The sequence below is a fragment of the Pelophylax lessonae genome (genome assembly GCF_965119305.1).
Source record: "Pelophylax lessonae genome assembly, chromosome: 6".
NCBI classification, from domain to species: Eukaryota; Metazoa; Chordata; class Amphibia; order Anura; family Ranidae; genus Pelophylax; species Pelophylax lessonae.
In genome coordinates this window covers 30,384,993-30,403,219 of record NC_138773.1, presented here as the reverse complement: position 1 = coordinate 30,403,219, position 18,227 = coordinate 30,384,993, and the positions used below count along the sequence as shown (strand labels likewise).

At 45.4% G+C, this 18,227-nt stretch overlaps 1 protein-coding gene across 1 annotated transcript; it reads left to right on the top strand.

Moving 5' to 3' along the window:
* Positions 1–9,270: 9,270 nt before the first annotated feature.
* Positions 9,271–17,845, top strand: LOC309557571 (uncharacterized protein; the record flags this gene model as incomplete). Its single annotated transcript, XM_082260358.1, has 3 exons — positions 9,271–9,585; positions 12,163–12,250; positions 17,581–17,845. Exons 1-3 carry the CDS (start codon positions 9,306–9,308, stop codon positions 17,843–17,845), a joined length of 633 nt encoding a protein of 210 aa, XP_082116484.1. The 5' UTR covers positions 9,271–9,305.
* Between the last annotated feature and the right edge of the window lie 382 nt (positions 17,846–18,227).

Below are 18,227 nucleotides of genomic sequence, written 5' to 3'. Positions count from 1 at the left end.
TCACCCCTGAGGAACACTGGATATCAGGAGGACAATTATCCTGGCGACTCTAATTTTTTTCGGTGGGTCAGAGGGGGAGACCACCCAGATAGAGGGGGGTTATGGACCCCCCAGGCCACAACGAGGATGGGGACCCCCAAGAAACCCAGGATGGCAAAGAAACCACCCCTGGCAGCCCTAAAGGAACAATTACAGAGAAAAACAATGGGAACAGGAAAGAGACAGGAAAAGAAATGGACAAGGCACACCCCGTGGACAACAGGAGAGAAATATAGAAAACGGACCAGGGGGAAACGAGGAGGCATCAAGAAAAAGAAAAACAGGAAATTTTTCAGCACTAAATCATAATGGAAAAATATCAAGCAGCTGAACACTGAAATAGGTCAAACCTAACAAAACCTTTGGCATATACAAAAAACTCAAAAATAGTGCAGCGCTAGAATTAACAATTAACAAATTATAACATAATCTGGAATGTATAAAGTCCATAAAAAGGAAGTCTTCAGTGCAGGAAAGGTGATATACACCACTGATAAGTAGTGAGTCCCTCCACCACAGAGTGTCAAAGCCTCTCACCTCCAACAATCGACCACTAAGGGTCACTGCGCCAAGATATATCACTGAAGATACTGGAAACACCAATCTTCCTTTGCAGAGCTTGCATTGAATAGGGCTTAATATGGACGTTTCATCCAAGGAAATACAATACAAAGCTGGCACTATCATAGTGCTTATAGCAGGCTTAAAACAGGCAGGTAGCATCATAAAGGCATCGGGCGGCCGCGGGGGACGTCAGACTCCTCCCCCCGTACGCATTACGTCAGTGGGCATGACTTCGTCAGCGGGGTGAGGAGACATAATGTGCCCCGCTCTCTAAATAGACCGTCTCCTGGCAACCAGACGCCATATCCAAACAACAGGGAAAGGGGAGGCGGCTTCCGCATTTACAGGACTCATCCCATTTCCTGCTGACACCGGAGCCAGATAACTGAAAAGCCTGCTAGAAATATATAGTGGGAGTTTAATCACAGATAATCCATTAAGACATAAATATATAAAATTGCAAACATAAAAGGGAAATGCTTTATAAATCATATGGGGCAAGTATCTGCTTACCAGAAACAGAACAACTAGCCATAAAGAAGCAAATCCCTATAATTATAAAATCAACACACATATACTGATACGTATAACAATTGATAATTAATCGGAATATGACTTCCACCGCGGTTACCCAAATACCATAAATACAAAAGAAATAAACAATATATAAACCAGTAAACAAAAATGTGAATAAACATATAAATATATTTTTAGACATAATTATAAACTGAAAAAAATATATGTGTAAATGTACCTGTGAAATACATAATTTAACACTATCTATTTGAAATAAAGCAATTTAAATCAAAATCAACATTAAGTCCCCCTGGTGTCATTACATGTGTGCGATAGATCCAATAGGATTCTCTGCGACTTAATTTGCGTACAAAGTTGCCACCCCTCCAGTGGTGCCCAACTTTTTCCAAGCCCCAGAATTTTAATCCTGTTGGATCCCACTGATGACAATTTTTAAAGTGTCTGGGGACACTATGATTGACCTTGCCTAATCTTACTAATGTGCTCTCCAATTTGCACATGGAGTGCCCTAGTCGTTCTCCCGACATATTGTAACTCGCACCTACACTCAAGCATATAAACTACACCCTGTGTGGTGCAGGTTATAAAATCCGGGTGAACCTCTTGAGTGGCAGTGGCAGTAAACTCCCTTCTCCTTTTTAAATTAGTTTTAGAGTTCTTGCATGCTGCGCATTTAGCACACGTTTACCAACTAAAATTGAAGTTGGTTAAGTGGGATAAAGAAATCCAAGAAAAGAAAACGGGGCACCCCCCATTACATCCCCAAAATCAAGCCCAGAGCGAGCCATTGAACCAAAATAAAAGAAAAAAAAGAGGATGTAGGGGGGGGAGAAGGGTACAAAAGATCAAAACCCCAATAGGAACGGGTATTTATAATCTTAGTGGGGTAACATTAACTGATGATGAGGTGCGTGTCCTGGATAAGGGCCTAAAACTTTCTCCTGTCCGCAATATGAACAAATTTGACACCTATATAAACATCGAATAAAATTAAATCAGAGGGGCCAGGTTTAGACCCCCAAGGGTGGCAAAACACTGGTTCCTCTAAATAAAAGGAAATGGATTGTTGAGGAGGGCTTCCGATGGGTAAGCGCAAATTCAAATAACAACCAACATGTTGAAAAAAGTATATCAATTTATTAAGGAAGTAAAAAAGGGAAAAAAATCGTTAAAAGAGAATAAATCTCACAATACATAATACAAAGTATCCATCTAGTGTAATCATTGTAGTCTCAGCCAGAAGGGACGGGTCTAACGTGTTTTGCCCAGAGGCTTTCTCAAAGACCACGTAGTATCCCAGGCCGACTATTACAAAGAAGAAGATACATAATTAAATTCAAAATTTACATGACATTTTTGTATCTTTAATTAACAACTATTACATTCATGTTTACACATAATACTCTAAAAGGTTAGGTTGCGCTCACCAAGTTACAGACAATGATGAGTGATGGTTTGGGACAGCCATGAAGTCCGGTCACCGACCATGCATGCCACACCACAAGCGAACAAGGGGAGCCAAGCAGAGGGGGCTCACAGCCCAAGAAATTAACCAGAGCTATACCCAGAGGGGGGGTGTCGAGTCTAAAATCCTCGAATAGGTCACCTAAGACTCACGGGCAAACGGAACACAGGGGTATCCAGCACAGCGCCAAAAATATTGAAAAACAAAGGCCTGAAAAAAAAGAGGGATAATGATGAGCCAAATAACAGCACTCAAATGGTGCTATCCCATAAGCAGGGGTAATTACCCCAAATGCCCAACGGGACAAACCACCCCAATACAGCTTCCCACCCAACTTAATGGGGAACAAACAAACAGGTACGTTCAGTATGCAAGATATTAGTAAGCCAGATGGCAGCATGTTAACCAAAAGCCAGTGTGCTGGATAGATAAAAATAACCCCATACTATAAAGCTTCCTACCTTGTGACCATGCAGTAACTCCTGCGGACAGAAACAGGGAACGGGCGCACCGGAAGTGGTTTGCTATCACTTCCAGTGAAGTCTGATACATTTAGGGGGCGAAGGCGAGGCCTCGGTAGCGGCTGTTCGCCTCTGCCTCCCTACTCAGTGGGAACGTTGGCTGTTGGTTCCCTGTTTCTGTCCGAATCATGAATGGAATTGATTCTGTAACAGCTAGATTGAGCCAATACATTGATTATTTCCTACAGCCGTTAGTAGTAAATACTACAGCATACTTAAAAGATACTAAGCATGTTATTCAGTTGCTTGCTGCTTTATCTGACACATCTGATAGTATCTTAGTGACAGCCGATGTTGGCTAACTATATACCATCATCAACCATGAGGACGCATTGTCCTCGGTTAAATGGGCCTTATCCAAATCAGAGCTACCCCCTAGGCAAATATTTGTTGGAATGCATAGACTTTTGTTTGCTTAAAAATTACTTCTTCTATGACCGGGACTTCTTCTTGCAAACAAAGGGAGTTGCTATGGGGGCTCGGAAGAGGTAATCTTTACAAACCGCCCCCCACAATTAAGCTGCTATCGTCGATTTATTGACGACATCCTCCTGATCTGGAAAGGCGATATTACAAGCCTTGAACAGTTTATGGCGAGGTTGGATAATAACACTCGGAACATCAAGTTGACATGAAATATAAGTACTGACAAGATGGTCTTTTTAGACCTTGAGATCTTTAAGGAAGGTGATTCCCTTCGGACTCGTACCTTCTTTAAGCCAACGGACCGGAATTCTTACATCTCCAAGAATAGTTGTCATCATAATCTTTGGTTATGTAATATCCCGAGGGGGCAGTTCATGTGCATTAGGCGCAACTGCTCATCAGAGGAGGATTTCCGATCCCAGTCACATGTCTTAGCCTCCAGGTTCCTTGATAAGGGTTATGATCCCTCTCACATTAACAGCGAAATAGAGAAAGTTGGTTTGATTGATAGAGAGACTATATTAGCAGGTACACGAAGGGAAACTCCTAGTAATTAATTTAGCTTAATATTGGACTACAATGTCCAATATAGAAAATTTGAGAACATCATAGCCAAATATTGGCCTATATTGAAGAGTGGTCGGATTTTGGGCCCAGCTCTTCCTGTGCGGCCCAAATTTATTTACAGGAAACCCCCTTCATTAAGAGATCATGTGGCACCAGGGGTAGTGGACCCACCAGTGGCTGTAGACAACAGGCTATTTCCTTTTTTAAAGGGTTTCTATGCGTGTGGTAAATGCATAGCATGCAAGAACTCTAAAACCAATTTAAAAAAGGAGAAGGGAGTTTACTGCCACTGCCACTCAAGAGGTTCACCCAATTTAAGGATTTTATAACCTGCACCACACAGGGTGTAGTTTATATGCTTGAGTGTAGGTGCGGGTTACAATATGTCGGGAGAACGACTAGGGCACTCCATGTGCGAATTGGAGAGCACATTAGTAAGATTGGGCAAGGCAAGGTCAATCATAGTGTCCCCAGACACTGTAAAAATTGTCATCAGCGGGATCCAACAGGATTAAAATTCTGGGGCTTGGAAAAAGTTGGGCACCACTGGAGGGGTGGCAACTTTGTATGCAAATTAAGTTGCAGAGAATCCTATTGGATCTATCGCACACATGTAATGACACCAGGGGAACTTAATGTTGAAAGGAAAAGTGGGGGGAAGTGGTTGTGTAGAGAGACAACTCTAGGAAGGTGGAGCCTAGGTTTACACTAATGTGATGCGGGAAACGCCAAGATCCATGTGCATTTCCCGAACCGCATTCAAAATGCTTTGCCCTTGCAAATCTACTGAGGTTGTCAGTGCAATCATAAAGACACGCCAAATGTAGGTTGCAAATGCAGTGCATTTGTTGGCACCAGATTGCATGGTACAAAAGAACCATGCAGTGCAGTTCCAAAATTGCTGCATGCACAACTTCGGTGCAGACACAGTGCGATCTGAGCGCATTCAAAATTAATTGGCTCAAATTGCACTGCACTGAATTGCATGTGAATTGAACAGGAATGTGGTGTGGTTCCTGTGCTATTCGCATGTAGTTCATAGTGTGAACCAAGGCTGTGGGTCTGGTGCAGAGGAGATGATTGTTGAAAAAAAAAGGGGGGGTGATTTGTGCAGAGGTGAGAGCTGGGGGGGGTTGTGCAAAAGTGAAAGCTGGGAAAGGGGGGGGGGGGTTGTACAGAGGCGAGAGCTGTAGAGGGGGTGGTGGAATTGTGCAGAGGTGAGAGCTGTAGAGGGAGAGAAATTGTGCAGAGGTGAGAGCTATGAAGTGCAGGGGGCAGGTTGTACAGAGGCGAGAGCTGGGAAGGAGGGTGGAATTTGTGTAGAGGGGAGAGCCATTGGGATTAGCTATAGATTGGGGTGCAGAGGTGAGTTGTGGACTAGGGGTGTAAGCTGTGGACAGAGGAGTGCAGAAGTGAGATGTTGACAGGGGGTGCATAGGTGAATTATGTTCAAAGGGGGTGCTCTGGTGAACTGTGTACAGGGGTGCAGAGTTGAACTGTGGACAAAGGTTGCATAGGTGAGTTGTGGATAGGGGCACAGAGGTAAGCAAAGGGGTGTGCAGAGGTGATTTAGGTGGTTAGTTTCGGGGGGAACCCTTGAAGGAAGGCAGATTTTTGCTTGGGGGAGAACAAGGGAAAATTGCTGGGGGGCATAACAGCTCTCTGTCTATATTCTCTGTGCATATAATCCCACAGCTGTAATCTTCTAGTGCTGCAGGGGTAATAGGGCCAAGGGACCCATCACAGTGGGTAGAAGACTTTACATTTCAAATAGAACAGCAGTCAGCAGCACAAGGGATGCTTCATGTTAAATGTAAGTACTGTCCCATGAGCTTGTTTAATACGCATGCCTGAGTCCTGTACAGACTTTTAAAACAGGGGTGGCAAAGGGGTGGCAAGGTATTATTTTGGGGGGTCAATATATAAAGTGTCATTTAGTGTCAGATTTGTCCACCGCAATGTCGCAGTGCCTCTAATAATCGCTGATCGCTGCCATTACTAGTAAAAACAATTAAAAAATAAAAAGTTCCATAGTTTGTAGATGTAATAACTTTTTTGCAAACTAATCAAAATACACTTTTACAAAAAAATATGTGGCAGAATACATATTAGCCTAAATCTATGAAAATAGGGGGGAGCTGTAAAGCACTGTGGGGAGCTGAAGAGCCCTGGGGGAGGGGGGGGGGGAACTAAAGAGCACTGGTGGGGGGGGGGCCTGAAGAGCTCTGGGGGGTACTGGAAAGGGGGGTGTAAAGTATGCATTTATTAGATACAGAGCAGAAAAATACATCAACATCAGCAGTTCTATGGCACATCATTCTTTGTCAGTTAAACACTCTGACCTATACATATCTGTGAACACTTGCAGATTAATATGTGCACAATAATCTAGGTATATTGGGGACAGTGGCGGCTGGTGCTCAAAAATTTTAGGGGGGGTGCAAACAGAAAAATGTAATAGGCATTGCTTTGCGGCAAAAAACGCTGTAAAAAATTGCATGACTTTGAGGTCGCAAAAGTGAGAAACGGGCCTTCAGTAATTAAGGTATAGTGTGCCCCCTTTCAATGCAGAGAGACCAGCGTGCCCCCTTTCAATGCAGAGAGACCAGCGTGCCCCCTTTCAATGCAGAGTGACCAGCGTACATGCCCCCTTCAATGCAGTGACCAGTGTACATGCCCCCTTTCAATGCAGAGACCAGCGTACATGCCCCCTTCAATGCAGTGACGAGAGTACATGCCCCCTTCAATGCAGAGATCAGCGTATATGCCCCCTTCAATGCAGAGGGCAGCGTATATGCCCCCTTCAATGCAGAGATCAGCGTATATGCCCCCTTCAATGCAGAGATCAGCATACATGCCCCCAATGCAGAGACCAGCGTACATGCCCCCAATGCAGTGACCAGCGTACATGCCCCCAATGCAGTGACCAGCGTACATGCCCCCAATGCAGTGACCAGCGTACATGCCCCCAATGCAGTGACCAGCGTACATGCCCCCAATGCAGAGATCAGCGTGCGTGCCCCCTTACCTACCTGGAGCGGCAGCGGGCGGCTTCTTCTCAGTCCCGGTGACGGGCGGCGCGTCTCCACGAGTCCTTCCAGCAGCAGCAGCTTCTTCTGAGTACTGGTGACCGGCGGTGCGTCTCCACGAGTCCTTCCGCCTCCTCCTCGGCTAATGGCAAGGGGTTTGTCTTGTGGCCAATCAAGAAGCGCATATCAGACGCGCTTCCTGATTGGCCAGGAGTTGGGTCGGTGTGACAATAGCGAATTTTCATTCGCTATTGTCACGCAATGGGTGGGCTCGGGATGCACTGCTCTGCGCCCCAGGTCCACCCTTTGCATCGCCCTATTAGAGCCCATTGAACGCCCCTGCATGCAGATTAGGGGGCGCCCCTGCGCCCTCTGTAAACCGGCCGCCACTGTGGATGGATTCCAAGGATGCCCCTCCTATCCAGTCACACAGGGAGACTTGCTCAGGCACTCACCTTCTTCCTCCTCCCCCCCCATCAGGCACTCACCTTCTTCCTCCCCCCCCCTCGGGCACTCACCTTCTTCCTCCTCCCTCCCCCCTCAGGCACTCACCTTCTTCCTCTCCCCCTCCCTTGGGCACTCACCTTCTTCCTCCTCCCTCCCCCCTTCAGGCACTCACCTTCTTCCTCCTCCCCCCCCCCATCAGGCACTCTTCTTCTTCCTCCCCCCCCCTCGGGCACTCACCTTCTTCCTCCTCCCTCCCCCCACAGGCACTCACCTTCTTCCTCCTCCCTCCCCCCCTCGGGCACTCACCTTCTTCTCCCCCCCCCTCAGGCACTCACCTTCTCCCCCCCCCCCTCAGGCACTAAACTTCCTCCTCCTCCCCCCCCCCTTATGCACTCACCTTCTTCTTCCTCCCCCCCCTCAGGCACTAACCTTCCTCCTCCCCCCCCCCTCGTGCACTCACCTTCTTCCTCCCTTCTTCCTTTTTTTTAAAGCCCGTAGCGTGTGAATCACACTCAAAAAGACTTAACACCCGGTGCATAAAAAGTGCACACACGCAAACGTGAAGAACACAAAAACTGCACAGGGTGTGCGAATGGTCTGGCCTCCGAAGAGGTTGGACCTATACCTTGATCCCCCGGGGCGCAAGACTCCTGACAGGGACTGAGGTACTTCCTATGGTTTGCCTGGCCGAAACCTGGCAAACCCCGTTCTCTAGGGGGACTGCCAAAACAGCCCACCCCAAGTACTGGGTGGGGCTCCCCCGAAGGGAGACCCCATGAGAGAGGGCGAACCAAGCCAAAAGGCCATGTCCACCCCCTCCCAAGACTTTCAAGGTAGGCCCGGAGACCCACACCGTACTCATCGTGCAGGAAGAAAAGGTGAAAGTGAAGCGACACACTACAAAGAAAAATACACACAAACAAAAAGGTGGGGAAGGGGAAGTGGAGAGGTGAATTAGTGCCAATGTGAAAATACAAAGGCAGGCCTTCCAGCCGGAATAAATATTCCTCTGGTTTAAGCCAAAAGGCCTGGCCCAAGAGGCAGGTGCTGAAAAAGTGTGATGGTGCAGTGACCAAGGTGCCGAAAAACTCAAGGCGAGCTGCCCCTCACCAGTGAGAATTAAGGCACCCCTGGGCTGCCACCCCAGGGGCACGTACACCACGGGCTTTTCCGATCTCGGCCCATGGCCAGACCCATTGTAGCCCTATCCTACCAGGAGGCATTGGAACTTTAGACAGCTTAGGGAGAACCTACCTTCAACTGGGGACAAGCCTTTTGCAAGGCCATATTCAACCCAGGAGGAAAGGCTCCCCCACCGCTATCCGCCATTCCTTACCAATCACATCCAGGAGCAGTACTAACTGGTCATGGAACAACCCAGTTTTCTCGCTCCCTTCAAACTGATAGGGGCGGACCCATTCAAATCAGAAGGCAATGGACCCATCCGGCTTTCTCCGACATGGCTTACTTCCCGATCCTCCAGTTACGCCCAGAGCGCCCCGGTACCTTTCAGCCCCATGCCGATACTAACCATCAAGGTCCATACCAACTGATAAGAACAGATACTACACTTGATCTTAGCCAAAAGGCAGAGAACAGATTTGCTGGTTTGGCCTACTACAGAAAATAGAATTCCTAGCTCAGGATGTATGTGAAAGGGAAACACAAAAAGTGAACTTGATAATTATTTTTCTTTTCATAGATCTGGACATGAATCACTTCGTTCATAGACATCGAGCAGCTCTGATAAGCCGGGTCTCCCTGGTGGAGCCCATCCTGGATGATCTTCTACAGCATGGTCTGTTGACAAAAGAACAGTATGACACTGTGCGCAGTAGGCAAACACCGCAGGGGAAGATGAGAGAACTCTACCGGTATGTCAGAGGTTGGGCTAATCCCCAAAAGGACATCTTATTTGAGGCACTAAAAAAATATAATACACCTCTCATCCAAGACCTGGAAAACTCTGAGATGGTACCAAGAGCCAAAAGTAAGTATCTGTTCTTTATATATTGATTAACAATACACTGTATATTTGAAACATTTGGTCAGAAACTTGCAGGGCTGGTAGCATACCTATGGGTGTTACTAAGGTTCCTAGACCTGAATGCTGCAATATGGAAGTCCTCCACCAGCCAGAAGAACTTAGCAATTAGTCACCATCTGATGCTGGCTACTGGAGGCTATTAAGCCAGTTTAATAAGTGAAGACTAGGAATGAGCGAACTTTGGCTGTTTGGGCATTCAGGCAAAAGCCCCAACAGCTGCTCATTTGGCCTTCCTATTAAACAGAAGCTTCTTTATTTGACAGCTTCCTGCTGTCACTGGTTGCTAAGAAAGCCACGAGTGCTTGCACCAGCATCGTCCCTAGGAACCACTGACCTCACTGTGAATCCCTGCCTCTTTGCTTAGAAACCACTGACATCACTGCCCAAATTTGGATAGTCAATAATGTCATCACTATCCCCGCTCCTTTCCTTTTATAGCTGATGACGGCTCAGGGAGCCAGATCCTCTGTTTTGTTTTTCAAGTTGATGGATGACGGGCAGCAAGAATCATAATAGATGATGGATTTACAATGAGGCACATGGATTTGATTTTTATTTTTTTAATAAAGAACTTAAAACATTTAAACATTTGAGTGACTATTTCTAGGTTACAATTCTTTTTTTTGTGAATGAGTAGGGGTACTACGTGCCCCTATTCATTCACATGGGGAGGTAGGGCCATATCTGGCCTTATTAATAAAAGGGGCATGCAGGTTCTGGTCCGCCCGCAAACCACCGCAACCACTGTGTCTGGGATGTGAGGAAGAGTAACAACAGGTGCACACACAGCTCATGCCGACTAGGAAGGCTCCAAATATTTGTGAGGAAGAGGCCCTTGTCCTCATCAACATGGGAACATGGCGATTTTGCTCATTGGCAAGGTACCCTCACATGTGAAAGATGTGGCCTGGTATGGTTCCGGAGGAGGGGGGGTTGCTCATCTCTTTCTCCCCTCTTCTGTCCAGGCAGGTTGCATGCTTGGATTAAATGTCTGGCATGGATTTTTGGGAGGACCTCATGCATTTTTTTTGTGTGTGGAATCCCATCTAAAATACATAATAGACCCCCTACAAGACTAAACCATGTGTAATTGTAAGCTAATCTTCCTATATATATATATATATAGTGAGCAATCTAGTACATAGGCTTATAGAGGGTAAGTAGTAATATACAAAAAATTTTAATAGTTCCAATTAAGCTAAAACCATGACCGTTCAGTACAGTCAGCAGGAGACTACAAGAAGGAGTTGGTGATATTACAAACAATAACAGATATCTGGATGTATTATCAGTCTGCCACACTTCTTTTTAAATTTTTGGATAAATAAATGCAGCCCAAAGACCCCCCTACTAAAAGCGCCCCACTCAGTTCATATATTAAATTGGTTTCCTATCTACAACAGGGAACCCAGCGCTCCACAACCTCACTTCTCTACCAGGAATGGGGGTTTGGGGATTTGTAGTCTACTTTCATTATTCATCAGTTCCTCTTCTTAGAGGCTTCTGATCAATGCACACTCTATATATACATGATAAATCTGCAGCCATTTCTCCAGCTGTGTGTGAAGTTCTCATTACATGGAAATTGCAAGTTTAACAATTCCCCAAAGACGTGCAGTCACCAGTGTTTACTTCATCTACTATCTACTGAAGAGTGAAGACAGTTTTCAGCCATATAAGGCGACTGCTGTCAAGTTGGGGGTCCCCCTCTTGGCCAGCTTTTGAGAGAATGTGGCTTGATTAGGTTCAAGGTTCTTGTGTACATAGACACTACTACAGGGGCATACGTACAGGGGTTGCGTTTGCCATGCGGCCCTCCTGTACACCTGGATAGGAGGAGCGGCAGGAGCAATGGAATGTAGAAGGACCGATCCCTCCATGCAACTGAATGGCCGCTTCTCCTCCTCTCCCTCCTACAGACATTCAGCGGCTGCAGGAAGTAAATTGAGGGCATTGGTTGCTCTACATGCTGCCCCTGTCACCTATCCCTGTCCTGCTGACCCAGCCCCTGTGTAAGTCCCATTATCACTTACCCCCCACTTTCTTTTCCCGCTCCTGCTTGCCTCTGTATTAACATAAACAGGAACATATTGCTAAGCAGAATGTTCTGTTCATAAAGTCAATGGCTGAGGGCGGTTGAATGCACATCCAACACTCCATATTCGTAGGCTGAAGGGTGGAATTAAGTGAACCTGTACTTTGAACATTCAGGACATGGTAACAGGTTCACTTGAAAGCCCCAATTTCCCCCCCATGCCAACCCCCCCTTCCGTTCCACTACCGCTGATAATGCTTCTCTGTCCATTTCACCTTTACATTATATGTTTATGCAATGTGTTTCATTTGACATTGACTGGTCTTACCTGTAGTGAATAAAAAATATCATATTCTATAAATTCTATAGCATCGTCCTCACTTTTGTTTTTGTACTTCTGAATCATAGACTACATAGAGTTGTAGATTAGTATATGCCTTGCTTAATACAACTATATTATAAACAAAATCCATCCTTTCTTTTAGATCCGAAGCTACAAGAAACCTTCACGAAAGATGCATCATCACCAACAGAACGTTCAACGAAACAGGAGGAGAATGCAAAGAATGAAGGGTAAATATGTGTCATTTTTAAAAAATCAGTCACTGATTGATTCACAACAATTGCTTTATGAAGTCAGTGGCCCTGTGTGTGAGATCATAACTTGGGCCCCATTGCTTAATACAAAAAAAAAAAAGCAGCGTGCTTAGTGCACCATAGTGAAGCGTGGGGCATGGTTTCCAGTGTGCCAAAGGTGTTGCTAGGTATCTTAACCACTTTAAGACCGGAAGGATTTGCCCCCTTAATGACCAGGCCTTATTTTGCGATTCAGCACTGCGTTACTTTAACAGACAATTGAGCGGTCGTGCAACGCTTTACCCAAGCGAAATTTATGTCCTTGTTTTCCCACAAATAGAGCTTTCTTTTGGTGGTATTCAATCACCTGTGCGATTTTTGCAACAATTTTGAAAAAAAAAAAAAAAAACTATATTTTTCACATTCTGCTATATAACATTCCCCCAAAAAAATAAATGTAAAAATCAAAATTTTTTAACATTTTAGGCCAATTTGTTTTTTGCTACATATTTTTGGTAAAAAAAAAGCGTATATTGATTGGTTTGCGCAAAAGTTATCGCGTCTGATAACTACGGGAAAGATTTATGTCATTTTTATTGTGTTTTTTTTTTTTTTACTAGTAATGGCGGCGATCTGCGATTTTTAGTGGGACTGTGACATTGCGGCGGACAGATCGGACCCCTAACTGACATTTTTTGACACTTTTGGGGGGACCAGTGACATTACTACAGTAATCAGTGCTAAAAAATATGCACTGTTACTGTAATAATGACACTGGCAGGGAAGGGGTTAACCCAGTGGGTGCTCAAAGGGTTAAATGTGACCCTAGGGGAGTGATCCTAACTGTGGGGGGGCGTGGCTTCTGAGATGACCATAGAGACCTGTGATCCTATATAGAAGGATCACAGGAGCTCTGTGATCATTTCAGAGAGAAGAATGGTCAGCTGTGTTTACAACAGCCGACCGTCCTCTCTCAGCGGGGAGCGTTTGCGGGTGTCAGGCAGCAATCGAACCCGCCTGACACATGCATCGGCTTCACCGCTGACGATCGGGGCGGGGCACGACAGTCGACACGACAGTCAGCATATAACTGACATATTTTGGTATACAGTATTTGAGCACACATATGAACTGCTATTTCTATCTTTCATAAGCTCGCCTTCAGAAGCCTCAAGTTTAGAAGCAGCTTCTTCCATGAAACCACAAAAGAATGCTGAAAATAAAAGGTAACTGATTTTCACTATTAGTTCTGCAGCAACCAACTAACAATCCTCCCACATTGCTATGATTAATTACTAAAGCTTTTATCTGGTTGCAAAAAGCTATTGCATGCCATTTTAGGCAGTGATCCCCATCAGGGGAAAAAAATCACTGTAATTAAATTGGCTTGCAATAGAAGTACCTACCTTTCTGATGGCCCGTACCTCCTAATAAGACTCCAGAGATAAGACTATAATCCTTCCACTTTATAAAACTCTGGTCCGACCGCATCTGGAGTATTCTGTCCAGTTCTGGTCGCCGGTCCTCAGGAGGGATGTGTTGGAGCTGGAGAGAGTCCAGAGAAGGGCAACTAAACTGATTAGGGGATTGGAGGACCTTAACTATGAAGAGCGTCTGCAATCGCTCGATTTATTCTCCCTGGAGAAGAGACGTCTGAGGGGGGACATGATAGCAATTTATAAATATCTTAATGGGGATCTCAGCTTAGAAAGAAAGCTGTTCATTCGAAGGGATTGCATGAGGACTCGAGGACATACAATGCGATTAAAGGAGAAGCGTTTTAACCTCAGGCAACGTGGGGGGTTCTTTACTGTTAGGGCTACAAGATTGTGGAATTCTCTACCACAAGAGGTGGTTTCTGGGGGAAGTATGGTGGCTTTCAAAAGACTCTTAGACTTACATCTCAAGGATCAGAACATTCAGGGGTATGTGAGATGATTACAGCCACACACACCTACACAGGTTGAACTGGATGGACTATTGTCTTTATTCAACCTCACCTACTATGTAACTATGCAATGTAATATAACTAATTCTCCTCCATTCCAGTGCTGCAGCCTCCGTCAGTTATTTGACATTATTCAGGCATTAGACACTTCCACAAGCTTTGGACGCATATTTACCCTGCCACACACCATAGTTCCATCCACCCAAACCCTACACTACCACAGGATACAACAGTGACATAGGGGGTCAAAGGAAGAAATCATGGCACACAGCATAATGAACAGCCCGATGCCTAGGTCAGGAACTATAGCTGGCTGGCGTTTCTTCTGCCCTTAGCAGCCCCAGTTCCTATAAGGTAAGCAGATCTTCCAGTAATAATTCCCCACAGGTCTTAGAACATGATACTAAAGTTCAGTTGTCTACAAACTGCAGCCCGAACCCTTTGAATGCTTTTATCTGGCCCTTGGGGCATTATGCCCCTCACTGTCAGCAACAGTGGAGCATAGTTTCACCCATTGACATCGACGATGGCGCAGTAGTCCTCTCACTGACACCAATGATAGGGCACTATGCCTCCCACTGACACCAATATTGGCACACTATTCCTCCTGCTGACACCAATGATGGGGCACTATTCCTTCCACTGACACCAATGATGGTGCACTATTCCTTCCACTGACACCAATGATGGTGCACTATTCCTTCCACTGACACCAATGATGGTGCAGTATTCTTACCACTGACACCAATGATGGGGCACTATTCCTTCCACTGACACCAATGATGGGGCACTATTCCTTCCACGGACACCAATGATGGTGCAGTATTCCTCCCACTGATATCAACAATGGGGCACTATTCCTCCAATTGATACCAACTATGGGGCACTATTCCTCCCATGACATCAACTATGGGGCAATATTCCTGCCATTGGTACCAACTATGGGGCACAATTCCCACTACCGAAACTGATGATGGGACACTATTCTTTCCACTAACACCAGTGATGGGGCACCATTGCTCCCACTGACACCAACAATAGGACACTACCCCCCCCCCCACACACACACACACTAACACCGATGATGGTGTAATATTCCTCTCATTGATACCAATGATGGGGCAAAATTCCTCCCCCTAATACCAATGAACCAATGATGTGGCATTGTTTACTCCCGCTGATGCCAGGACATTTTCTACTCCCACTGACCACAGTCTGGCCCCCTAAAGTTTGAAGGACAGTAAACTGGCCATTTGTTTAGAAAGTTTGATGGCCCCCTGCTATAGTTCATGGCCAGATGGCACTGGAACTGAAAGAATATGACAAGGAAGGATAGCTAGTGGGTAAACATAATCCAAAAGACAGTTCTAAGGTCAAGGCAGTTAATAAGCAAACATAATTCAATAGACAGTTTCAAGGTCAGAACAGGTAACGAACAAGCGTAATCCAGTACACAGTCTGAGGTCAAGTTCAGGCAACAATTCAGGAGTAGTCCCGGAACAAGGCAGGGGAGGACTCGATTGCCACCAAGAGTGGCAGCAACAGAGGCAGACTTGCTCATGTTGCAAACACTACCACTCCCAGAAGTGTTGAATGCGAAGACACTGGTGGAAACTGCAGCACCAAAAACAGAGGGAAGGTAGGACACATGGGCTGCCGGAGAGTTAAGTATACCCCCTTCTTCTATTGCAAGTTAGCATTATTTTGGTTATATTTTCTCCTGACACCATCAAAGCCTAATTTTATTGATTGTTTTTTTTAACATTGATTCATGAAGGACTTGTTTCCACATAAAAATACGAGCTAGAAAGCTATGCTTAAAGTGGTTGTAAAGTCTGAAGGTTTTTTACCTTTATGCATTTTATGCATGAAGGTAAAAAACCTTCTATGTGCAGCTCCCCCCCACACCCCCCCCCCAATACTCACCTGAGCCCCCTTTCGATCCAGCGATGTGCACGAGAACCTCTGGACTCCCTCTCCTCATTGGCTGAGACAGCAGCAGGAGCCATTGGCTCCCACTGCTGTCAATCAAAGACAGTGAACTTGTGACAGAACCGACCCACACTGTGCTTGAGTGCTTCCGTCAGTATACCGATTCCTCCAGTCTTGAACATAGATATCAGATAATATAGCAACCAAGAACTAGGCAAAACTCGTTTTAGCTGCAAATCTGGTACTGTTTATTAAACAAGAATACAGGCTTTTTATACATTCGAGAAGTATGTCAGTGACCACTCAAATATTTACCCAAAACATCACACTATTGTTTAGATAACGAGGTAGGGGTGACTCCTGGCTAATTCCCCTCTAGCAACTACTAGCTGACAATGATATAATTGTCATGCTAATTAACTCGGCACTTAAACCAGCTTAGGTGGAGTGCACAGAATGCTAGCAGGCAAACATTAGGTGACACAATCAACAGTTAACCACCTGGACAATTAGGGATCTAATTGCAGGTCAGACTGCCGGCATCAAGCTCCCAAAGAACAGTACACATTATTATAAGTGTAAACACTTCCCCCAATATTTTGCTAGAAGACAATAGGTTTGTTAATTAGCACAATTAACAATGGGTGAAAAACAGGTGGCTTGAGTTGATGAGATTACCATCTGCTATGAGTCTGACTTTGTGGAGCAGTCCTTATTGGATCCCGGGCCTGGAGTCCCTGAGTCTGTGTGTCTTGGTGAGACCTGGACTTGAATCCAAAGTAACATTACTCCCAGCATACACCTCACAAAGAGTAGTGATCCTTTAAATGCCAGGGCCCATAGTCAGTAGCAAGAGGCTAGCCTGCAGTCCCCTCCAAAAGCCTCTGTCCTGAGTAAGTTTGTCACAGAGCCAATAAGGAAAGTGGGGGTCAGGCCGAGCCATGGCTCTATGTTCCTTATGGATGCATAGAGCAGGGCTCAGGAGCGAGCATGCACCAGTGCTTCCATAGTTATTGAGGGCACTAGTTAAGCTGGAGGGGCCTGGATCACTGGCGGGGGACCTGAGAAGAGGAGGATCGGGGGTGTTCTGTGCAAAACCAACTGCACAGAGCAGGTAAGTATGGCAGGTTTGTTTTTTGTTTATTTTAAAGCCGAACGTTTAATACTACTTTAACCTATGATAGGCTATGCTGAGATACAGTATCTATGATGTGGGTCTAGGACACTGTTTAGGGCAAGTGGGACAATAAAATAATTTACCCAATACAAAAAAATGTGACTGGGTGGCCTACTAAAGCCTTCTTTAGCATACAGGCAGGGAGTGCAGTGTGTGGCCGACATTTTTTTTAATCATTGAACAAGTTCCATTTATCGGATATCTGCTCCCTTTAGGCATGCTATGGTTTCCAATGGAAAGGTAAAATATCACCCTTATTTCTTGTTCCAGACTGGCACCTACCTACCTGACTGACGCACTAACCTGTTTATGTGCGGACATCTTCACCGATCCAGTGACCCTGCCATGTGGACATACTTACTGTATGGTCTGCATTAAAAAGACATGGGCGAACCAGCATGAGAGAGAGGCGTCTTGTCCTGAGTGCCAAAGACTGTACCTGAGGAAGCCTGAGCTAAACAGAAACTTCAGATTGTGTGAATTAGTGGAAGCTTATCGGCTTCATCAAGAAGATGCTTCCCATAGCACCGAATAATACATGTCTAATGTAGAAAGTAATGTAAAGGATATGCAGGGCCGTCTTTAACACAGGGCAAAAGGGGCAGCTGCCCTGGGCCCAGTCATTGTTGTTGGGCCTAAAGCAGCTGCACCTTCAGCCCACGCCCCCTGCAAATACTTAATAAGTGGATTGGCAGGGGGAGCCCAAGAAAATGTTTGCCCGGGGTCCAATCAATATTAAAGATGGCCCTGAGTATATGCAGATTAATATCACTTCCTGCAATTATAAGTTTTTCTCTACTTTTGAAAACTAAAGCAGAGTATATTTTCTGTGAGCGAATATGAGTTTTTATTGATGTGTTTAAATGGGAGTTTCACCCTCCTATCCAACATTGATTATTTGTAATCCTCATGCTGCT